Source organism: Acanthamoeba castellanii (assembly GCF_000313135.1).
Source record: "Acanthamoeba castellanii str. Neff unplaced genomic scaffold scf7180000084615, whole genome shotgun sequence".
In the NCBI taxonomy this organism is placed as follows: domain Eukaryota; phylum Discosea; order Longamoebia; family Acanthamoebidae; genus Acanthamoeba; species Acanthamoeba castellanii.
The window spans coordinates 18,970-41,585 of NW_004457394.1; the positions used below are offsets into that span (position 1 = coordinate 18,970).

The 22,616-nt window shown below is 58.8% G+C and overlaps 9 protein-coding genes and 1 pseudogene across 9 annotated transcripts in view; 5 read left to right on the forward strand and 5 right to left on the reverse strand.

Annotated features, from left to right (window-relative positions):
* Window positions 1-447: 447 nt before the first annotated feature.
* ACA1_078450 (carboxylesterase superfamily protein) lies at window positions 448-2,314 on the reverse strand (the record flags this gene model as incomplete). Its single annotated transcript, XM_004337749.1, has 4 exons — window positions 448-1,705; window positions 1,796-1,890; window positions 2,030-2,114; window positions 2,190-2,314. The coding sequence occupies 4 exons, from the start codon at window positions 2,312-2,314 to the stop codon at window positions 448-450; spliced, it is 1,563 nt and encodes a 520-aa protein (XP_004337797.1).
* A 604-nt stretch (window positions 2,315-2,918) lies between these two features.
* ACA1_078460 (serine/threonine kinase) lies at window positions 2,919-8,358 on the forward strand (the record flags this gene model as incomplete). Its single annotated transcript, XM_004337750.1, has 6 exons — window positions 2,919-4,304; window positions 4,385-5,501; window positions 5,584-5,708; window positions 5,792-5,950; window positions 6,039-8,023; window positions 8,124-8,358. The coding sequence occupies 6 exons, from the start codon at window positions 2,919-2,921 to the stop codon at window positions 8,356-8,358; spliced, it is 5,007 nt and encodes a 1,668-aa protein (XP_004337798.1).
* Window positions 8,359-8,499: 141 nt separating this feature from the next.
* On the reverse strand, window positions 8,500-12,390 carry ACA1_078470 (serine/threonineprotein kinase; the record flags this gene model as incomplete). The annotated part of the gene is made up of 14 exons (XM_004337751.1): window positions 8,500-8,662; window positions 8,778-8,862; window positions 8,955-9,068; window positions 9,188-9,293; window positions 9,371-9,478; window positions 9,622-9,924; window positions 10,043-10,344; window positions 10,468-10,596; window positions 10,743-10,860; window positions 10,943-11,022; window positions 11,099-11,237; window positions 11,346-11,455; window positions 11,551-11,989; window positions 12,145-12,390. The coding sequence occupies 14 exons, from the start codon at window positions 12,388-12,390 to the stop codon at window positions 8,500-8,502; spliced, it is 2,442 nt and encodes an 813-aa protein (XP_004337799.1).
* A 325-nt stretch (window positions 12,391-12,715) lies between these two features.
* On the reverse strand, window positions 12,716-13,868 carry ACA1_078480 (uncharacterized protein; the record flags this gene model as incomplete). Its single annotated transcript, XM_004337752.1, has 5 exons — window positions 12,716-12,794; window positions 12,923-13,024; window positions 13,137-13,385; window positions 13,463-13,813; window positions 13,840-13,868. 5 exons carry the CDS (start codon window positions 13,866-13,868, stop codon window positions 12,716-12,718), a joined length of 810 nt encoding a protein of 269 aa, XP_004337800.1.
* Window positions 13,869-14,347: 479 nt separating this feature from the next.
* On the reverse strand, window positions 14,348-15,672 carry ACA1_078490 (uncharacterized protein; the record flags this gene model as incomplete). Its single annotated transcript, XM_004337753.1, has 7 exons — window positions 14,348-14,374; window positions 14,397-14,466; window positions 14,564-14,679; window positions 14,797-14,904; window positions 15,026-15,168; window positions 15,241-15,339; window positions 15,414-15,672. 7 exons carry the CDS (start codon window positions 15,670-15,672, stop codon window positions 14,348-14,350), a joined length of 822 nt encoding a protein of 273 aa, XP_004337801.1.
* A 67-nt stretch (window positions 15,673-15,739) lies between these two features.
* ACA1_078500 (uracil phosphoribosyltransferase) lies at window positions 15,740-17,320 on the forward strand (the record flags this gene model as incomplete). Its single annotated transcript, XM_004337754.1, has 8 exons — window positions 15,740-15,848; window positions 16,002-16,098; window positions 16,192-16,298; window positions 16,446-16,519; window positions 16,673-16,763; window positions 16,832-16,912; window positions 17,033-17,100; window positions 17,267-17,320. 8 exons carry the CDS (start codon window positions 15,740-15,742, stop codon window positions 17,318-17,320), a joined length of 681 nt encoding a protein of 226 aa, XP_004337802.1.
* Window positions 17,321-17,454: 134 nt separating this feature from the next.
* Window positions 17,455-18,356, reverse strand: ACA1_078510 (annotated as a pseudogene).
* Window positions 18,357-18,606: 250 nt separating this feature from the next.
* ACA1_078520 (START domain containing protein) lies at window positions 18,607-19,782 on the forward strand (the record flags this gene model as incomplete). The annotated part of the gene is made up of 4 exons (XM_004337755.1): window positions 18,607-19,005; window positions 19,169-19,333; window positions 19,455-19,559; window positions 19,663-19,782. 4 exons carry the CDS (start codon window positions 18,607-18,609, stop codon window positions 19,780-19,782), a joined length of 789 nt encoding a protein of 262 aa, XP_004337803.1.
* Window positions 19,783-19,876: 94 nt separating this feature from the next.
* Window positions 19,877-21,034, forward strand: ACA1_078530 (uncharacterized protein; the record flags this gene model as incomplete). Its single annotated transcript, XM_004337756.1, has 5 exons — window positions 19,877-20,088; window positions 20,174-20,231; window positions 20,297-20,461; window positions 20,614-20,715; window positions 20,921-21,034. 5 exons carry the CDS (start codon window positions 19,877-19,879, stop codon window positions 21,032-21,034), a joined length of 651 nt encoding a protein of 216 aa, XP_004337804.1.
* Window positions 21,035-21,395: 361 nt separating this feature from the next.
* Window positions 21,396-22,616, forward strand: part of ACA1_078540 (Sadenosyl-methyltransferase MraW) — a gene marked incomplete at both ends in the record, with an annotated part of 3,567 nt that continues 2,346 nt past the window's right edge. The window contains 5 exons of the mRNA XM_004337757.1: window positions 21,396-21,537; window positions 21,625-21,738; window positions 21,842-21,988; window positions 22,089-22,189; window positions 22,357-22,584. Of these exons, the coding sequence (XP_004337805.1) occupies window positions 21,396-21,537; window positions 21,625-21,738; window positions 21,842-21,988; window positions 22,089-22,189; window positions 22,357-22,584 (732 nt within the window). The remainder of the gene's footprint in view (window positions 21,538-21,624; window positions 21,739-21,841; window positions 21,989-22,088; window positions 22,190-22,356; window positions 22,585-22,616) is intronic.

A 22,616-nucleotide genomic window follows, 5' to 3' on the forward strand; every position in this document is an offset into this window, starting at 1 on the left:
CTTGCAACGCGCCACAGCCTTTGTTAGTCGGCAAAAACTCAGTAGTCTACAAATAAACACTTTTTCTTTATTATCATTTATGTCCGCCGGAAATAAGCCCGTCCCTTGTTGGCAGTCGGCAGGGCCAGTTTATCGACAAGCACCGAGCTTGCAACCGCCTCAATAGAGTGGGTTGATCGAAAATGAGCCCAAGGCTCTGTGGAGGTTGTGCCACACCAGCCTAAAAAAAGTGCAGAAGGTGTACTTGAAACAACCATGCAGTGTACATTAGCAACCATACATTGGCATGGTGCTCATTGGGTTGGTGTTTGCTGGGGAGTTGGCCAGTTGGCCACCCACCTGCAGGAATTTGCAGTGGTTGAGGGTCAGGCTCAGAAGCACTCAAGCAACATTGGGGTTTATTACATTCCAGCTACACAAGTAGCACTGTAGATACCAAGACATGATCTAGACAGAGATGGAGTTCCACAGCTGGCACTGCTGGGCCTGCTGGGGCGCAGAGTCGATGAAGGCGTTGTTGACGCCGCTGATGTGGAGGTAGGGGTAGTTGTTGGCCGCGGAGTAGGTGGGCCAGCCCGCCATGCCCGGGTTGCCCTCCTTGGCCATCGAGGTCCAGATGCCCTGGAGCAGCTCCACCAGCGGCCGCTCCGGCGTCTCCAGCAGGGCCGGGGCGCAGGTGCGTGGGGTGTAGGCCGCGATGCAGCCCTGGCCGGGCGCGTAGATGGTGTCCATGCCGTGGAAGGTGCCCAGGGCCGGGTTGTACCAGGGGCCGACGTAGTCGCTGAAGTACATGTAGAGCTGGTCCTGGGAGCCGGTGGCGGCCATGGCCTTGAGCCAGCGCTGGGTCGGGCAGGTGTAGTACCAGTCGGTGTCGATCTTGGACATGGCGGCGAACCATGTGGGGTACTGGCCGGCACCGGGGCCGACGGGGTAGAGCTCCTTGACGTGCGGGATGAGCGCGGCGCCGAACATGGAGGTCACATAGGAGTTAAAATGGGACTCGTCGGAGTCAAGGGGGTAGTTGCGCGAGAGGAGGACGGTCGACTCGTTGTTGCCGACGGCGTGGAGGGTGGGCACGTGGTAGTAGAAGCCCGACTTGATCATGTCGAGCGGCTGGGCCGGCACTACGAAGCCGTCGACCGCCGGGCGGGGCTTGACCAGCTCGTCGATGGTGTTCTGGACCTGGATGAGCGTCTCGATGGGCACCGCGCGGAAGCACTGGCGCAGGTGGGCCGCACACAGCGGACCGACGATCAGGGAGTTCCGGTTGCACAGCAACGTGGTGCAATTCACCTTTTCGAGCACGGTCCACATCACGTCGGTGATCCAGGAGCGATCGTTGAGCTGCGTTCCCGAGTAACCGACGCCCGACAGGCCCACGGCCTTGTGGTAGAGGCCCCAGCTGAGCGGCGACACTGCGTGGAGCGCGACCGAGATCGAGCCCGACGAGAAGCCGCTGATGGTCACCGAGCGCGGGTTTCCGCCGAAGTTGCGAATGTTGTCGCGCACCCATTGGAAGGCGCGGCGCTGGTCCATGAGGAGGTAGTTGCCGTAGGTGCCCGACTCCCACAGGAAGGCCTGGTGGCCCAGCAGGCCGAGGATGCCCAGGCGGTAGTTGATCGAGATGACAATGGTGTTGGTCAGGTTGGCCATGTCCCGCCCGATGAACGTGCTCATCGACCCACCGACGAACGCTCCGCCGTGGCTGGTGTTTAAAATGTATATGTGCACAAGTACATGATCGTATGTCAGTATAGAAAGATATGTTGGAGGAGTTAAAAAAGTAAGAGCGCACCTGAAGATGAAGACGTCGCGCTTGGTGCCGTCGTTGAAGTTCTTGGGCACGTAGATGGACATGTAGAGGCAGTCCTCGGTCCAAGTGCCGGCCCTCTGGGGGCACGCCACCGCAGGCCGGGTACCGTTGTACACGCCCTGATCGATCAGCACAAACGGTTGAGAGTGTTATGTTATGAAATAAGCGCTCTCCATTAACGTCGACACACTAACGCGTTGACAATGTTCTGCATACCTGCCACGAATCCGGTTCCTGGGGAGGTTGCATGCGAAGGTTGCCGATGGGGGGCTTGGCAAAGGGCACCGAGGTGAACTCGTAGCTGCAGAGTCGAACAACCAGGCGTGGTGAGAGGGCTGGAGAGAGAGGGGTGATGGTTGTTGGAGGGATAAGGTACCCAACGTCGGTGGCGAGGCCACCGATGTCACCGTAGATGGTCGGCACCACGACGTCGTAAGCGATCGACCCGCCCACGCAGCAAAGAGCGAACAGGAGAACGAGAGCAAGGGTAGAGCGATGCATTGGCTTGTCGGCTTGTCTTTGGCGGTGATGTAGACTTATTATACACTTATCATACACTTGTTGAGTGGTGAAGGTGATGGTATGGTATAAGAAGTAGGCGAGTTCAGTCTGCTTTTATAGTTGAGCAATCGGGATGATTGGCCGACAGATGACGGAATGGTTTTTAGGAGTGTTGCGGGGTAATTCTGAATTGGTGCGTCCGCTGCGGGGGTAGCAGGGCAGCAGTGACTCTTAGCCAGCGACCCAATTGCATTCTGGCTAGCGATCACCATAATCACTCGACCTGTGCGCCAACACCCAATCAGTGAGTTCGAACTAAAATAACTCGACTGACCCAAATTAGGCTGGAGCAACCAGCACTGCTCATTGGCGGGCATGTAACAATGTAAAAAATGCCAAGATATGCGGCATCGGCCGCATCGCTCTAGACTCCGTCTAGAGCGATGCGGCCGATGCCGCACGACGTTACCGGCAAAACCGAATAACAAGAAGAGTGGTCAGTCGTAGCCGCCACACTGTAATCCGCACCTCGCCCGCCATGTTTGCTTCGCACCACCACCACTATATTGTCGTCGCTCTCTTGGTACTCGCGGCAGCAAGCGCTATGGTGCGGGCCGGCCCTGTGTCCGGGTCCGGAGAGGCCCCCAACGGTCCGCTGTTCAGGACCATGGCCCAGTCCTACGGCCTCAACCGCGACGACCTCCTGTTCGACTGGCTCGACAGCGATACCACCTCCGCGGCCTTCCAGTCCTACGTCTCCGAGGACCGAGTCTACTTCACCACCCACGGCCCCCTCGACTCGGGCCTCACCGGCACCGACGCCGGCGCGCTCACCCAGGTCCCCCTCGCCGGCGGCGCGCTGGTCGTGGCCTACCGCCTGACTGGCTCCTCCCCGACGCCGCTCGGTGACCAGGCCCAGCTCGTGCTGGACGGCCCCACGCTGGCCCGGGTCTGGTCCGGCGCCGTGGTGCGCTGGAACGACTCGGCCATCGCCGAGCTCAACCCCTATCTGGTGGCCAACGGCCTCCTGCCCGACGCCGACATCACCCTGTACTACAGCGACGACGTCCGGGGCAGCCTCAGCGACCTGTTTCTGGGCTACGTCTGCTCCCACGAAACAAGCCCAGCGGCGTGCCAGGCCGGCGGATTCGCAGGGCTGGTGCCCAGCGGCCGCAGCTTTGCGTCGACACAGCGCGCAGCAGATGTGAAGGCCACGCCCAACAGCCTCACCTTTCTGGGCCTGGCGGAGGCCACCGCCGCCCAGCTGAGCGTCGCCGCAATGCGGGCCAACGGCACCACCAAGGTCCAGCCCACCGCCACCTCCATCACCTCCGCCATGACCGACGCCACGGCCCAATTCAACAGCCTCGCCGCCGCCGCCAACACCACCAACGCCGCCGCTGCCGCCACCACCGCAGTTCTGGGCCTGCTGCCGGCCAAGGCCGTGACTTCGTGGCCCATGACCTACCTGGTCTACGGCACCTTCTTCGCGGCGTCGAACAGCAGTTCGCAGTGCCTGTACCTCAACGAGTACCTGCTGTGGCTCAGCTGGATGCTGCTCAATGACAACGCGGCCACGTCGGCCGCCGGCACCCACCACCCGATCGTGCCCTACGACTGGAAGCGCACCGTACTGGACAGCTTGTCGACGGTCACCTGCCTGGGCCGGCAGGTGTCGAGCACGGCCTACCTGGTGGGCATGGGCTCGTCCAACCCGCTGCCCACGCTGGGCCGCTACTACCCGGCCTCGCGGTTCGTGCTCAAGTACTTCATCGGCAACACGGACGCCAGCGTGAAGAGCCTGGCCGAGGGCACGATCGACTTTGGCCAGACCAGCGCGCCGATCTCGGCCGAGCGCATGCAGCAGGCGCCGGACATCATGACGGTGCCGGCCATGTGCTGGGGCATCGTGCCGGCCTACAACCTGCCCGAGCTGGTGGGCCTGCCCTTCGCCGGCCTCCGCATGAACTGGAGCCTCATCTCCGACATCGTACGCATCACACTCCCGCACATCACCATCACTATATAGCTATATATCTGTATATATTGATATGTTTGAGGAATGTGCAGTATCTGTCGCACGTGACGATGTGGAACGACGCGCAGATCGCAGAGCTGAACCCGGAGGTGGCGGGCCTGCTGCCCAACCGCACCATCAAGATCGTGTACCAAATCAACCGGTCGACCGTGTCGCTGGTCTTCAACCGAGCCATCAGCGCGGTGGTGCCCGAGTACGCATCGGTGATCGGCCCGGTCAACCACTTTGACAACTCGTCGGCGGCCCAGAGCGACCGCGGCATCGGCGTCCAGGGCTTCGGCTTCCCGCAGGCCATCGAGGCCAACACCGACAGCTTCGGCCTATGCACTTCGATGGAAGTCAAGGGCAAAATAAGCGGAATCTACATGACAAACCCGGCCGGCAACTGGGTGACCGCGTCGGCCGCGTCGGTGCTGTCGGCCATCGAGGACTACAAGGCCGAGCTGGACCTCATCACCTTCCTCCACGGCCCCGGCCCGCAGTCGTTCCCCATCACCCTGCTCACGGCCGTCACGGTGCGATCGCGGTCCATGACCGACTGCGCCAAGGCCGCGGTGCTGGTCGACTGGCTCTACTGGATGCAGACCAGCGCCGTCGGGCGCGACATCCTCGATTCGTCGAATTATGTGCCGGCCTATCCGTTCGAGGGATTCCTTAACGTGCTTCGGCTGAAGCTGATCAACGTCACGTGCCAGGGCGTGGCGGTGAGCTCACTGGTCGGCTGCGTCGACGAGACCGACGGCCGGCTGTGTTCGGACCACGGGACCTGCGCCACCGGCGGCCGCTGCCTGTGCCGCGAGGGCTGGGCCGGCCGCTTGTGCGAGCTCGAGGCCGCGTCGTTGTCTGGCGACGGCTCGGACTCCCAGACGACGCTGGCCATCGCGCTGGGCGTGGCCCTTCCTGTCGTCGGGCTGCTGCTGTGCGTCGCCCTGCTGGCCATCATCGTCGGCGTGTGGGTCGGGTCGCGCCGCGGGGGCGACCGGTACCGGAAGGACTACTACATCGACATGGCCGAGCTGGAGATCGGGCCGCAGCTGGGCCAGGGCGGCTTCGGCGAGGTCTACAAGGCCACCTGGAAGGGCACCGAGGTGGCTGTCAAGCTCATGCCCGAGGGCGCAGCGGCCAGCAGGGAGGCCCGCGAGAACTTTGGTATGTTGTGCCCTACTATCTTTTTTTTGTTTAATACTATAATCTAAATACTAATTGTTTATGCTAAAATATTCATTTGTAGTCCAGGAGGTGGCGATCATGAGTACGTTGCGGCATCCCAACGTGGTGCTGTTCATGGCGGCCTGCACCAAGCCGCCAAAGCTCTGCATCGTCATGGAGTACATGGCCCTGGGTTCACTCTACGATGTACGCCATTCCCTCACCAAGTGTGGTGTGTTACCGAACGAACTTTGCACTTATATCTATGTTGATGTTATGTTGCACACCAGTTGCTACACAACGAGCTGGTGCCCGAGATACCCCTGTCTCTGAAGCTGCGCATGGTCCACCAGGCGGCAAAGGGCATGCACTTCCTCCACGCCTCCGACATCGTCCACCGCGACTTCAAGTCCCTCAACCTCCTGCTCGACAACAAGTGGAACGTCAAGGTTTCACGCCCCCCCCCGTTGATTTCCTAGCTTGTCCCCTAGCAACGCTTCTCTTTCCTTTTCCTGATTTCTTCCATGTAACAACCAGGTGGCGGACTTTGGGTTGACCAAGTTCCGAGACTCGGTCAAGCACAAGCAGGGCGACGACGGCAATGGCGGCGGGGCGATGGTGGGCAGCGTGCCCTGGATGGCGCCCGAGGTCCTGCAGGAGGAGAACAACTGCGACTTCCGATTGGCCGACATTTATTCGTTCGGCATCGTGCTCTGGGAGGTCCTGACCCGCGACCAGCCCTACGCCGGCATGGCCCCGCCCCAGGTGGCGGTCTTGGTCATCACCCAGGATCTCCGGCCGCGGTTGCCGCGCGACGACCAGTTCCTGGGCGACGGCGAGCGCGCATTGGCCCGGCTCACGACCAAGTGCTGGCAGCGCGACGCTCCCATGCGACCAGATTTCATCGAGATCATGCAGGTCCTGGTCGACATAGGCAACGCCCACGGCGGCGTCAGCAGCGGCCTCTTCGGGACCGGCACGAGCAGCAGCGGCTCCAGCTCGCACCACCACTCGTCGGCCCTGCTCAACACCGGCACCACGACACTGGGCGTTCGGTCGACTGGCAGCGCATCGTCGTCGCATGGGAACCGGAGCGGACACAGCTCGGCATCCAGCTCGAGCGGCCATAGCGGCATTGGCGGCGCTGCGGCTCCGTCGGCGCCCAAACTGCTGCGATTGGCGGCGCCCAGGCGCGACGTCAGCTTCGTCGTGTGCGATCTGGCCGAGTTCGACCGCGTGTGGCAGGCCAGCCCGACCGAGGCCGAGCGGGCCATCGAGCTCTACGGCGCCCTGGTGCGCCAGCGCGGCCAGGCCGAGCTCGGCGCCCACCTATTCTCCCTGCCGGCCCTCCACTCGGGCGGCACCTTCATGCTGGCCTTCGGCGACCCCGCCAACGCCGCCCGCTTCGCACTGGCCCTGCGGCGCGACCTGCTCGCCCGCGATAACCCGCGCCTGACCGGCTGCTGGCGGGTCAGCATCGACCATCGGCCGGACTCGTGCCCGGCGCCCGCCGACGACCACACCCGCACCGGCTACGAGCCGCGCGACTTCGCCGACGCGTGCCGGCTCAACACGCGGTGCCCGCTGGGCGGCATCGTGTGCTCGGCCGCGTTCGGGCGGCGGCTGCAGGCGGCCATGGGCGGCACCCGGGACGGGCTCGAGGCCCTCGTGCGCCTGGTCGAGCGCCAGGCCGACGGCGGCGCTTCGTCGCGCGTGTTCGACGCCAGCGACCACGACCTCGACGAACAGCTCAACCGGGCCAGCGAGGAGGAAGGCGAAGCTCGAGGCGACGAGCCTGATGGCGATGACGACGATGAATTCGGCCAGCGCCGGAACACCAGCCACGCGGCGGTGGAGGCGTCGGGCCTGTGTTCGTCGAACGCGTGCCACTGGATCATCAACACGGAGCGCATCAAGCTGGGCGAGGTGCTGGGCGAGGGCAACTACGGCAAGGTGACCGAGGGCCAGTACTTTGGCACGCGGGTGGCGGTCAAGCGCCTCTTCAACTCGCGCCTGGACGACGCCGGCATGCGGCGCATGAGGCGCGAGGCCGCCATTCTGTCCAACCTGGACCACCCGCGCGTCGTCAAGCTCATCGGCCTGGCCCTGGCCGACGACGCCGGCCACCACCACCTGCAACTGGTCATGGAGCTGGTGCCGCGGGGCAGCCTGCGCGGGGTCCTGTCCAACGCGTCGATCTCCGACCGCAGCCTGCCCTGGGCCAAGCGGCTGTCCATGCTACGCGACGCGGCGCTGGGCCTGGAATTTCTCCATGGCAACGGCGTGTTGCATAGGGACATCAAGTCCTCCAATCTCCTGGTCGACGACGACTGGAGCGTCAAGGTGGGCGACTTTGGCTTCGCCACGGCCAAGCAGGACAACGCGACCATGACCCGCTGCGGCACCCCGTGCTGGACCGCGCCCGAGATTTTGTGCCCGCCGCTGCCCACCACCGCCTCTTCATCATCATCGCCGGCCGACCCGCCCAAGGCCAACTACACCGAAGCCGCCGACGTCTACAGGTCTGTACACAAAAAAAACACCGTCGGCGACACCGCACACACCGCACACGCTCACCGCACACGCTGACTGACTGGGGTGTGCGTGGTGAACGCGTGACAGTTTCGGGATAGTGATGTGGGAGGTGCTGACGCGGAAGGTGCCGTACGCGGAGGGGAACATGATGACGGTGGTGCACGACGTGCTGGCCGGCAAGCGCCCGCGGGTGCCGTCGGACTGCCCGCAGGCCTTCGCGGGCCTCATGGAGCGCTGCTGGCACCGCAAGCCCGGCAAGCGCCCGACCATGAACGAAGTCCTCCTCCACCTCAACTCCCAACTCGACTCGCTGCCTCTGTGATGATGACAGCGCTGTGACCTGTACTGTACAATACACGCCGCGTATGCCGCACGACACGACACGACACACACCGCACACACGACGACGACATGTGGTGGGAATATGTTATATGTTATATGTTCATCATCATCATCAGCAGCATCATGGCGCCTCGGTGCTGAGCTTGCTGAGCTCGGGGTTGGCCTTGAGCTCGGCGAGCAGGTCGATGACCTCCTCGAACTCGGGCCGCGCGTCGGGCTCGTGGCTCCAGCATCGCGTCATGAGCTCTCGCCACTTGACGGGACACGTCTCCGGCAGCGTCGGTCTGAACATGTGATGCCCATCCATCCCAACGTTCTTGTTAATTGCGATTAATCGTGTTGCGTGCCGTTGTGTGTCGTGTGTGTGTGTGTGTGTGTGTTGTGGTGTGTGTGTTGTACCGTAGGCCCTTCTTGGCGGTCTGGATGATGATCTGGAAGTCGAACTTGAGGTGTTTGTACTCTGCGAACGGCCTCTGATACGACTCTGCACGCGCGCGAGCAACGAACCGAACGTTCGGTTCCATCAGTCGCCCACTCGACCCAATGGAAAGAGAAGAGAAGAGGGGGAAGCGGTACCGGTGATCACGCGCATGGCCATTTCCCACAAAATAATTCCAAAACTGTACACGTCGGCCTTGGTGGTGTAGCCTTGCCCGTTGTACGTCTCCGGCGCCGCATACACGTACGTGCCTGAATCCATCGCGACACACGCGACACACGCGACACACGACACACACGACACACACACGACACACGCGTTAGGACAGTGAAGAAATCGGCAAAAGTGGTGGACCAGAACGGGTGCGTACCTCGTAGCTTGGCGAGCGAGGCCTCGTTCTTGGTGGTCTTGAACCGCGCGAGACCAAAGTCGGCCACCTTTACGTTGTAGTTCTCGTCCACCAGCAAATTGGGGCTCTGCAGGCCAGACAAGCATGTCATCCGAAGTCAGCCGTGTGCGCGTGCGGTGTGTGCGATGTGTGCGTGCGCAGTACCTTGAGGTCACGGTGCACGATGCAGGGTTTCCAGCAGTGGAGAGCGTTGACCGCCTTGGCCGCCTCCAACGCCAGCTTGATCGCCAACTCCCACGTGAAACTCACCTCCTGACACACGACACACGACACGACACGACCAACGACACGACACGACACGACACGACACGACACGACACGACACACACGACACACAACACACGACAATGTCATATAGACACGGGAGAGAGTAAGGGTGAATTGGGGGGGGGTACCGGCGAGGACATGACGTCGTAGAGGGAGCCGCGGGAAAGGAACTCGGTGACGATGGAGAGGTTGGGTCGCGTCACGGCGCCGTAGAAGAAGACCACCATCGGGCTGCGGATCTCGCTCATGATCTCAAACTCCTTCTTGAACTCCTCCGGGTTGACCGTCGCCTTGAGCACCTTGATGGCCACCTGCTGGCCGCGGTACTTGCCCTTGAAGACGTGGGCCGACGCGCCCTGGCCCACCTCCTCCGAAAAGGCCAGCTCCGACCCCTCGATCTCCCAACTGTGCATCATTCCCACCGGCGTTTGCTATGACACGACACGCGACACACGCACACGCACACACGCACACACGCACATGTCAGGCTTGACGTGTGCACTGAGGAATGCGTGCATCTACGGAGAGGAATGTGAGGAATATGCATACCTCGGTGACGGCCTTAAATTTCTCGGTCATGGCGTTGGGACTGAGGGCGACGTTGATCGTGGGGATGGTGTTGGCCGGCAGCGGCGGCTGCATCTTCTCGAGGCGCTCCAGCACCTGGGCGAAGCGCGGTCGCCGCTCGGGGTCCTGCTCCCAGCAGTCGCGCATGAGCTGCGCAAAGTCGGGCGGACACGAGGGCGGAATGTCGGGTCGCAGGCCCTCCTTGCTGACGCCCACGATGATCTGCGGCTTCGACTTGCCCTCGTACGGCTCCCCGCGCGTGATCAGCTCCCACATCACAATTCCTAAAATATTTTCAAAGTGTTAATAACATTTAAGATATTAATTAATATAACTATTACCTTAAAATCGAAATGAAATTGGATTATAAAAGAACGAATTATAATTGTTTATCAGATTGTAGGTACCGAAGCTGAATACGTCGGCCTTGGTGGTGTAGCCCGAGCCGTTGAAGATCTCGGGTGCCGTCCAGGGCATCGTGCCGCAGAATGTGCTCGCAATGTCGTCGTTGTTCATCGCTCGCGCCAGCCCAAAGTCTAATGTACCGACGACAACGCAAGTCGAGAGGTTGAGTCTCTCAGCCCAAAATAATAAAATACTAATACTAATAATAATAATAACAATTAAAACGAAGGGAAAGAACGAAGGGAAAGCGAAAGCGATGACTGTGACGACGACGCACCTGTCACCTTGACGTTGAAGTTCTGGTCGACGAGCAGGTTGTGCGACTTGAGGTCGCGATGGATGATCGGTGGGTCGAACGTGTGGAGGTAATTCATGCCCTGCGCCGCATCCATTGCCTGTTATACGGCGACGCGTGGTTTCGTATGGTGGTGAGCACGCAGCAGAAGGACGCAAAAGAAGAGGAACGCGCGAGCGTACGATTTTCACGATGAGATCCCACCCCAGATCAACACTCTCGTCCTTGAGCAGAAGGTTCAAGCTGCCGCGCGACATGAACTCTGGTAGACGCACACGCAAGAAGTCGCGTGGTGAGGTCGACGGACGGCGATGGTGGCGATGACGGCAATGTCGTACCGGTGACGATGCACATTTCCCGCTTTTGGGTGCATGTGCCCATGAACAGGATGACGTTGGGATGTCGCAGCCGCCGCAGAATGTGTGTCTCTGCCTTGAACTCCTTCAGCGCGTCGTTTTCCAAAATTCCCCTAAACACCTGCACGACGACAACGACGACGACGACGACAATGAGCGAACACACTGCATGTGTGCCCTGGGAAGAAGACGAGGAGGAAGAAGAAGAAACGTTGGGCGGCACACTCACCTTCTTGACGGCGACTCGCGTGCCTCGCCACAGCGCTTCGTAGACTTCGCCGCAGCTGCCCTGGCCGATCGGTCGAATCCACCGCAGGTCCTTCGCATCGATTTTCGCCCCTGCACAGCGATCAAGCACCAGCACGCGCATGACGTCAGCAGGCAGAGGAATGAACTGAATGCAAGGAATGCTCAGCATGCCGAGCGACGTGTACCGCGCAGCCCGGGCATCTCGACAGAGTTGTCCGAGTTCTGTGAGTCCCAGTCCTGCGAGGAGAGCGAGGCGTCCTCCAGCTGCTTGGCCTTCTTGTTCGGCCGCCCGGGCGAGCTGGGCACGCCGGTGCCGCGTGGTCGCTTGCCCGCCGCGCGCAGCGGCGACGGCATGCCGCCGCCACCACCTTCGCCGCCGGCCGCGTCGAGGCTGCTGGTGAAGTCGACGTTGGGCTGGGTGGCGTCCTGGTCGAACTCGTCTTCGATGGCCGAGTCCTCGCCGTCCTCCTCCTCGGTGATGGCGAAGGTGAAGAGCAGGAGGCCCTCAATGAGCGACACGCGGTCCCCGTTCTTGAGCATCTTGAGCTCGCCCTTCATCACGACCTCGGGCCTGGCATCGGGGCCATCGCTCTTGCGATAGATGAACGATGGATTGACACCCGACTAGAGTGGGAGTGGAAAACATGAGCAAATTTGCACAAATTGCACAGAAATCATTTCAGCTGAAAATGAGATCGCGATCGAAACATTAAAATGGCGTTGTGTGCTGGCTTGAATGGGAGAGCACAAGAATAATTTAAAAAAGATGACGAACGTACCGACATGAGGGTGACGGTGTTCGTCTCTTTGGAGACAGTGACCTCGGCGTGCTTGCGGCTCACGCGTCGGTCGGTGATGCCGAACTTGGCCCCACGGCCCAGCACCGTGACGCCGCTCTCCAATTCCGTCGTCACCCCCGAGGGGGCGGTCATCTGCACTGCAAACGGCTGCTTCTCCCCTGGCGCTATGCTCCCCTTCCTCTGGGCCGTCGTCGCCTCGCCTTCTCCCTCCTCTTCCATGTCCATTCTGCTGACAGAGACAAGAGATGGCCTCGTCGACTGGCAGGCGGTAGCTGGCCGGCAGGCGAAGTCGTAAATCAAAGTTGGAATGAATCGAAATCGCCGACGACCTGTGCTACCCACAAAGGTTTTAGTTTTTTTCTTCGCGGCGTTCCCAACACCACGCAAGGCGCGCGGAGAAAGCCCAATGCGCGCCAGGCAATTTCCCAGATTAATGCACCAGCGCGCGCGTGTTGTACAGGAAGAGTAGAACAGGTTTGTTTCATGGATAGTTGGACACCCCCAACAACATCAGCTCGAAGGAAGTGTTGATGGGTGCGCGAGTGTCTTCTCAGTCGTTTTTGGCCGAGGAGAAGTGAGAGGGAAGCACACTGCTGCCGCTCTCCTTGCCGGCCAGCCACCCGAAGACCCTGCGTGCATCGGTGGCCAGGTACGCTCTGTTTGTGTTGCCAACGGGTTGGAGTAGAGAGAATGGAGACGGTGAGCAATAAGATCGTAGCTGGTCGACACGGACCAGCTTTCGGCAGAGAAGGCGTACCGAGAACGAAGAGACTGAAAGAGGACGACGCCTAGGAATGCAAGTAGCACCAGCGGGAACCACAACACCCACACGAACGGCAGGTGCAAGAAGCCCAACACCCTGCCCAACACACAAGCCCGTCAGCACCAGCAAGCACACGCTGAAAAGGGAAAGTGCAGAAAGTAACCAGATAAAACAGAATAATGAACAAATAAACGGCTGTGCGACGTACGAGAGGAGGGCGTAGCTGCCCGACTTCCTGTGTGCGGTGAGGCCGTAGGCGATGGCCAGCGCGTAGGCGGCCCAGAAGAAGGCGAAGGCGATCAGCATCTCGGGCAGGATGGGCACGGCACAGGCGCCCACCAGAAGGCCTCGCCCCAGTCGGCCCAAGTTGTCGATTTCTACCAGCTTCAGCACTTCATCATTCTCCACCTCACCTGCAACGAGCCTCTCCCTATCGTTCTGCCCACTCTGCCGTATCCTGCACACAAAATTCGAGAGTCAAATCGCAGCCAGCAGAGATGAAGATTGCATCGTGGAAATTCAATCGAGTAGTACCTCTCCTTGCCCTTATAGCTCCTCCTGCCCTCGCCATCGAGTAGTGGGCTGGTGTGCAGGGTGAGCCATGCGCTCTTCGACTTGCCCTTGGCTCTGCTCGCGTCGTATTCGCCAAATCGCCAGCTGAGATCGAGGAATCGGCGTCCCTTGTGCATGGTCTCTGCCCACCCTTTCTTCACCGTGTTGGCCAGGCTCGCGGTCTCCTCCCTCTTTCCATCCGCCCTCTTGCCGCCCTTGAGGTCGAACAGCCAATCGATGGTGAGCACCGAGTAGAGCAGACCCACGTTGGCACCGTGGATTGCAGACACCACCGCCTCGCCCAGCCGTCCGCCAGCCTTCTCCACGTCTCTACTGTTCTGCTGTGCCGAAGACGTCACCTCTCCATCTTGCTGCTGCTCATCATCATCTTTCCCATTCTCTTTCCAGATTCTTAACTTCTTCGCGGAGGGCAAGGGTTGTGCGTGCGGCTTGGGCAGTATGAAAGTGTGACATGTCTGGGCCTGCCCACAACTCCTGACAGCTCCTCTAAAAGAGGCACAACAACACCAAGCGTGTTGGGCTGTGGGAGAAGGGGTGTTCCCTCTTCCCTGCCCAGCCACCACTGTGCGAGCCTAAGATCACAAAAAGAAGACAGAAAACCCGTAGACAACAGTTGTGCGCTTTTTGGCTCTTGGTCAAGTGGAGGGCGGTTGGCCAGTTGACAGTGTCCCTTGCCACATCTAGGTCCACCTACCTAAACACTGTCTATTGCGCTACCAATCATTGAGAAGAAATGGTGGCAAAAACAGGCCAGTAGCCTGTGTACATCTTTAGCATAGTTGTGTATTTCCACATGTTGTTGCAACATCTCCGTTTTGTTTTCGCAAGTGTGCATGTACATAAAAATCATTGGGCGTTGCTGACCTCCTTCGTCTCCGCTGGTGGAGGGGGTAACATCCCTCTGGCGCTGCAATTGCTGCTGATACTCCAACTCTCGCTGCGCGTAGTATCGGTCCATCAGTTCTCTGTAACGCACACGCACACGCACACGCACCACCGCACACGCACACCACAGGTGAGCACAGAGTGAGATGGCCTAGAAGGCGAAAACAAGAGACTCACTTTTCCAGGGCCTCCGCTTCCTGCTTCTTCTTCTGCGTCTCCTCCGTGACGGGCTGGATAGGGAACCAGCTGGGCACCTTCAGCGACATCCACGACATGACACTCTCATGCGCAGCCTGTCGTTCACAAAAGCCAAATCGGCCACGACCACCACAGCATCGACCACGTGTGAGCAACTGGACTCGACATCCTCCACGATGTAAAGTTCAAGGAGAGGATACGATATACTATACCTCTTCTTTCTCCTTTTGAGCGTTCAAGTGGTAGGCGATGGTTTCCAGCTGCTGGTCGATATGCTCCAGCTCGCTCTGTGCGGCTTGGGCTCTTTGTCGCAGCAATGTCTGATGTCGCACACGCGTTTGGCACGCGCACGCGCACGCACACGCAGACAAATACAAAAGAAAGTGCACAACCAAGTGAGTGTTCGAGAACAAACAGTGATGATGCTGGCGATGAATGCACCTGCCGCTTTTCGATGAGTCGCTGCTGAAAGATCTGCTGCCTCTTCTTGTTGTACCATCGGTTCCAGAGGGCCACGCCACCCTCGCCCACGGCGGCCAGGCCGCCCAAGGTGGACATGCCCAGCAGTGCGGGGTAGGGACCACCTGCATCATCGACACACGCGCCCTTAGCCTCTTACACAGAAGGTGTGCCGGGCACTACACGTTGTGATGCACCTGTGGCGGCACCCAGCAGGGCGCCGGTGGCCATGCCCGCGTAGAGGCTCGGCACCATGCCCTCCCATTGCATATCAACACGTAGAAGCTCCCTGGACACTGCACCACAGAGTCCATTAATCAGCGATTTTGTTTGCAATTAAAACCACAAAAAGATTGGGCTGGGCTCCTACCGAGGAACAGGCCAGTGGTGGTGCCGGCGGTGAGACCACCAGCGAGAGCCGAGGTGAAGATGATCGTGGAGGGCGGTTTGGAGGCCGCGGCAGCGAGCAGCGTAGAGGCTGCAATCTCCTGTGCAGGGCCTGCCTCGAGGGCGAGTCGCAGCCGACGTCGTGCTACTGCCGCGCCCACCACCATGCCCACCGCCGTCGCCCCTGCCGTCCGCTTCCACACCGGACCCCACTGCGCCTTGATTCTCTTCTCCTCTTCCATCTTTGTGTTTTTATTGTTTGTTTTGATTAAATCTATTTCTTTTTCAGTTTTTTAATTTCTCGCCAAGATGGAGCTGTTCGAAGCATCGCCGCAGTACGCGTCGCCCAAGCCGGGGTTCGATTACCGTCCCCCTACGCCGCGTGTGTTCGTCATGCCGCCCTCGTACCAGGTCAAGGGTGCGTCTGCGATTTAATCCGGAGATTAACATCCTTAAATCATTTAATTTGAGATTATGAAAGCAATCACAATTCTCATTGCGCTTTGCTCCCCTCCATCCATCCATCTAATGATTTGTTTTGTTTTGTTTGTTTATTATTCTTTTTGGCCAGGTTTGCACACCATCATCCGCGACCGCAACACCAGCAATGAGGACTTCGTGTTCTACTCCAACCGACTCATCCGCCTTCTCGTCGAAGAGGGCCTCAAGTTTGCTCCCACACCGCCGTGTCGTTGTGTGTCGTTGTGTCGTGTGTGTGTTGCCGTTCTCACACACTGCACCACTTTCTGATGTCTCTGCAGCCACCTGCCATTCGTGGACAAGGTCATCAACACACCCACGGGCGACGCCTACCGAGGCGTCGAGTGGCCCTCCCGCCTCTGTGGCGTGTCCGTCGTTCGCGCAGGAGGTAACGCACATCCTCCTCATTGTGGTGTTGGTTTGTGCCCATATATTATGCCTGTGTGCGTGTGCGGTGGTGTGTGCGTGTGCGTGTATGCGTGTGCGTGAGAATGAGCATGAGCTAGAATTGCTGACGATGCTCTCTTTTGCGCAGAGAGCATGGAATCGGCCTTGAAGGCCGTCGCCAAGGACGTTCGGATAGGCAAGATCCTCATTGAACGCAACGAAGTACACGTCCCCTTCATGTATCTATGTAGTGTTGTTGTTTTGTGTGCGTGTGTGGGTGTGTGCGTGTGTGAGTGTGTGTGCGCGTGTGTGTGTGTGTGTGGTGTGTGCGTTAGCGTGAATATCGACCACATGTCTAACATGCCTGGAAACCAGGACACGGGCGAGCCTGAGCTGTACTTCGTCAAGCTGCCAGAGGACATCAACAACCGATTCGTCCTTCTTCTCGATCCCATTCTCGCCTCCGGTTCGTCTTTTTCCTCCTCTTCCTCTCATCTTTTCATTCTCTGATTCGATTTGATTCGATTTGCACAGGCGGCGGTGCCAAGCGAGCGATTCAGGTGTTGCTCGACCACGGCGTGAAGGAGGAGAAGATCCTCTTCCTCACACTGATCGGTACCGCCACATCTGCACACGCACAACATCACCTTCGCTCACTCGTCTATTTCTCGTGTGTCGTGTGGTGCGTGCGTGTGCGGTGGTGCGTGAACGCAGCGGCTCCCGAGGGCATTCGAGCGGTGTGCGCTGCCTACCCGGAGGTGGGGATCGTCGTCTCGGAAGTCGATCCCGGCCTCAACGAAAAGGTTTCTCCCCCCCCCGTCCCTCCCAGACACGACACGACACGACACGACACGACACGACACGACACGACACGACACGACACGACACGACACGACACGACACGACACGACACGACACGATCGCTAACCGTGACTAAACGGGGTTGTCCGACCGCTCTTGCAGAAGAAGGTAACGCCCGGCATCGGCGACTTTGCCGATCGTTACTTCTGCACGGAGGACTGAAGCCAGCGGCCGCCTTACTGCTTCTTCTTCTTCTTCTTCGTGTTCGTGTTGGTGCTGAAATACATGCGAGTACATCCTCCACGCCACCAGACCATTGTGTCACAATTTTTTTGGAGGTGTGTAGCATGAGATCTTTAGATGTTGAGATAGGAGTGCTTGCCCACGGCCTTCTTCGAGCATGTCTTGGTAAGCGAGGCACCTGCAGGAAGGTGGGGGGCACACAGCAGCAGGAACGGAGATGTAGAAGGAACCAACCACGGGAGGGTGGGAGATAAAAAGGATGAGAAAGATGAACGGATGAGAAAGAGAGAGAAAGATGCGAAGAAGACGAGGCGCGAACGGAGGCGAAACCTTTCCAGAGTAGTTTGAGAATGTCACCACACCCGGGTATGCACGGGGCGAAGAGGGAAAAGATGACCCACCACGCCGCGCAGAAGAGCGACACCGGGAGGAGCAAAACGGCCAACACCGCGAAGATGACGAACGTCACTGGATTACAGCCCATCCTCCACAAGCTCTCACACCTTCTCCTTCTCTCATCTGCGCATTCCTCGACGGCAACCGCGCGAGAGAGATTATACTGTCCCATCTTCGTCGAACGAGATATTCTCTAAAGACGGCTGCTGGTGATGTTGTCTCCGTTCGCCGTGGTTGTTGCAGCGTTGGTTGCGGCGGGCAAAATAATAAATTAATAATAATAATAAAATAATAAACGGTTATATTTGAGTAGAGGAGGAATGGATACAATGGAGGAGAAAGAAGGGCTGGGTTCGTTTACGACATGGCCTTCTTGGCGCAGTACTGCACGAGAGATGCACCTGTTGGATTGGAGCCTCCCCCCCGATGAGAACAAGCTAAATGATGAAATAAAATAGAATGATTACGAACCCTTCCAGAGGGCCTCGAGGATCTGGGCGCAGTCGGCGAAGCAGGGCGAGCAGCAGGAGAAGAGGACCCACAGGAAGCCGCAGAAGACCGAGATCGGGAACACCAGGATGAGGATAATCACCCACAGAATGAAGGTCACCAGATTCATATTTTTTACGATTTTCGTCTACTCAATCAACTTGAACGAAGTTGGTGTAGTCGCTGCCTCTCAGGATGGTTCGTTCGGATGGCGAAGATGAAAAAACAAACAACAAAAAGATCTCGTTGCGGGGTCGACGGTGGAGCAACTTCGGGTAATTTAATATCTGCCAACCAATCCAATCTCGTCGAACATCTGCTATGCTGACGTCATCATGGAGGTGGCTTCGGTCGTATGATGGTGCGGCAGAAGAAGAAAGATGGAGGCGGTGGACCCCGAGGTCTATGGCGAGGCGGAGCAGAGGGAGCGGTGGGTGGACGCCGACCTCCGTCGCATCGCGGGCGACGTAGAAGAAGGTGGCGGCTTCGAGTGGAAGCCGCACGCCGTGGGCCGCAACCGCCGCGACCAGTGCTTCGTGCACAAGGCCAAGGGCGACCCCGTCTGGTGGATCAAAGTGGTGGGCGAAGTCTTTGCTGATGAAGCCGAAGTAAAGGATGAAGTCGCCAAGAAGACAAACACGAAAGAGGTCGACGACGACGACGAGGAGAATGAAGAGAACGAAGACGAGGTCCAACCGCACCCACTGCTGCGCAACGTGGACAACTTACTGGACGAAGGTCTGCACGTGCGGCAACATGAGTGGCACCAGCTCTACGTCGTACGCTCTCATTGCTTGTGCGTGTGTATCGTGCGTTCTACGTGTGCGGCTGTCTGTGTGCGTGTGCGTGTGCGTGTGCGTGTGCGTGCGCGTGCGCGTGCGCGTGCGCGTGCGTTGTGTTGTACTTACAAGTCCCGCATGAGCGTGTGTGTGTGATGGTCAGGACGGGCGCATCTTCGAGCGGGTGGACGACCAGGCGGAGCTGTGCTACTTCCAGTACGCGTCGCCCATCTTCTTCGTCTCCGGCCGCGACACCTGCTACATCAAGATGCGACGCGATCTCGACGATGGCGGATTCATCCTCTCCTATCGCAGCATTCGACACGACGTACCGTCTCTCTTGCTTTGTGTTATCGTGTGCGTGTGCCTGTGTGCGTACTTCCCGCGTGTGCGTGTGCGTGCGGTGGTGCGTGTGGCTTAGGTTAGGTGGTTGACTGTGGTGTGTGCAGGACTGTCCGCCGCACAAGGACTATGTGCGGCTAGAGTTCGAGGGAGCGCACATGATCACGCCTCTGAAGGATCGCAAGGGCTTCACCTACACCTACATCCAACATGTACGTTAATTGTGTGTGTGTGTGTGTGTGTGCAGGGGTGTGCGTGCGTGCGGCGGTGCGTATGCGTGTGTGTGTGGTCGTGCTTTGACGTGTCCACGCACAGGCCGATGCCAAGGGGAGGCTGCCCAAGGCGATGGCCAACGGACCGCAGGCGGACGTGATGCTGAAGGAAATCGAAGGCGTGCGCAAGGCCATCCGCAACCCGCTCTTGGGGCGACCCTAAAACAAATAAACGAACCAATCACAAAAACAGAATAGTGTATGAGCTGCGCTTCGTTGCAGGCGTGAAGAAGACAACTGAACAGATCAAGAAGAAGATGAGCGGCGAACGATTCGATCAGGCGACACTGGACGGCTGGCTGGACGAGGACCTGGCGCGTATCAACGACGAGTCCCTGTGGAAGGAGCACAAGAAGGGCAAGGGCGACGGTGAGGAGGTGGTGGTCTTCGTCCACAAGCCCAAGGACGACTCGTTCTGGTGGTTCAAGGTCGTCGCGCCCATGCCCTCGGCCACGCTCGCCCAGGCCAAGTACTCCCCCCCCCCGCATCGCGGACTTGAGAAAAAGATCGAAGCGAACTATTCTTTTCGTCTTCGTTCTTTCTGTTCTGCGCAGCGACTTGTTCGATGTCTCGTTCGCGGAGAGGAAGAAGGAATGGAACGACCTCTACAAGGTACCCTCTCCCTACCCGTCTTCTTTTCATTTTTTTTATTTAAATTTTTTATTTTTTATCTGCAGGGCGGGAAGGTCGTGGAGAAGGTGAACGACAAGACCGAGGTGTGCCACTTCCAGTACGACCCGGCCATGATGCTCATGTCGGCTCGCGACGTTTGCTACGTCAAGACCCGCCGCGACCTCGACAACGGCGCCTTCCTCCTGTCTTACCGCAGCGTCGAGCATGAGGTACAATAATGTTCTCACGACTTCACCATGTCAACCAGCGCTGACTCATCCGTGTGTGTCGTGTGTCGTTTGTGTTGTGTGTGTGTTGTGTGTCACATGTGTTGTGTCCTGTGCTGCGCGTGTCATGTGTGTGTCGTGTGCCGTGCGTCTAGGGAGCTCCGGTGACCAAGGACTTTGTGCGCATGGAGCTGCAGGGCGCGAACCTCATTCAGCCCAGGCCCGAGGGTGGAATCCTCTACACCTACATTCAGCACGTACGTCTGGCGTGTCATGTCGTACCTTGTCGAGTGTCGTGTGCAGTGTGGCGTGTGTGTCGTGTGTGTCGTGTGTGTCGTATGAGTCGTGTGTGTCGTGTGTGTCGTATGAGTCGTGTGTGTTGTGTGTCACAGGTGTTATGCGTCATGTGCGTGTTCATGTGGTTTGGTGCTAACCTCATGGCATGGTCAACGGCCCACACAGTTGGATTCGAAGGTGCCGACGCTGGTGGCCAACAAGCCCCTGGGCGGCGTGATGCTCAAGGAGACCGAGGCCAGGCGCAAGGCCCTCTCCAACCCCATCGTGGGCTCCCAGTAGAGATAGAAAACTGACGTTCATCTGCTCGTTCGTGTACTCATCAAGCAGCGTCGTCAAGAGAATGCTCGATTCGCTTTCGTTTTTCGTTTCGTTTCGTTTCGTTTCACTAATTGTTAAATCAAATCGATGAAAAACTGAAAGATTGCACTTGACGATGGCCACACGCAGGGCGGGACCACGACTCGTGGCTACTACTTACGGTGTTTGGCACCACCCGGGCCGCTCGCCACACAAGGCCAGCTTCGCCTTCATTCGACACAAATCGCACACGATCTCTGCCAGTGACGCTGGAGGTACAGATGGAGCGACTGCACCACCGCAGCAAACGAGAGCCCATGTGTCGGTGATGCTCGAAGAGGTGATGCAGGGGCTGGGCGTGAGCAGTGCTGCAAGCACCAGGAAGACCCCAATTTCACATCTCGCCCCACAATCCAACGAAAATCGCAACCGCGTGTTCGTAGATGGCACCTTCGGTCGTGGCGGCCACACGCGTGCCCTACTCGGTACCCTGCCGATGCTCTTTTCTTTTAAATCTTTATTTATATTTATGTTTACTTATTATTTTCTTATTTGATTCTGTTGTGGCAAAGAGAGGGACAGGGCGTGTAGGGTGATCGCTATCGACTGCGACAAGGCGGCGTTCGAGGGCGAGGAGCAACGACGACTGATCGCAGAACACCAGGACCGCCTCATTCCCGTGCAAGGTACGCGTGGTCCCGCACACGCACGCACTGCCGCACACACAACTGCATGGCACACGCACAAGCGCGGCAGCACGCACACGCGCATAACACGAACGCGATCCAGGTAGGTTTGGAGACCTGGCCAACCTCGTGGCGCAGGCGAACGTGTCGGAGAAGAAGCAGGTCGACGGGATTCTGCTGGACTTGGGCGTGTCTTCGCCACAACTCGACACAGCCGACCGCGGCTTCTCCTTCCGCTACGACTTGAACGGTACTTGAATGTGCGTGTGCGTGTGCGTGTGCGTGTGCGTGTGCGTCGTGTGTCGTGTGCGTATGCCATCGCGTCTCACGCTGGATTTGGTGTGCGCCAGGACCGTTGGATATGCGGATGGATCAAAGCCCGAACAGCTTGACGGCCGCCTACGTTGTTAACAACGTGGCCGAGGAGGAGATCGCCCGCATCATATGGATGGTAGGCGCCTCGTCTTCACGCCTACACCTCACGCCGTGTGCGTGCGCTGTCACTGACACTTACCCACCATACTGTGGTGTGAGGTGTGTGGTGTGTGGTGTGTGTTGTGTGCGTGTGTGGTGTGTGTGTGTGCGTGTGCGTGTGTTGTGTGTGTGTGCACTGTCAAGTACGGAGAAGAGCGACAATCGAGGCAGATTGCGAAGGCCATTTGTCGCTACCGTCGGGAGCGAAGGATCGACACGACGACCCAGCTGGCCGACATCGTGCGACGGTGCCTCGATGCTCCTCCTTCGTCGGGCGGCGGGCGGCGGTCCGGCGGCAGCAAGCGAGGCGACAAGTCGATCGACCCCGCCACCCGCACCTTCCAGGCGCTTCGCATCTTCGTCAACGATGAGGTAACCCTCTCACCTGCGTGCGTGCCTCGCAT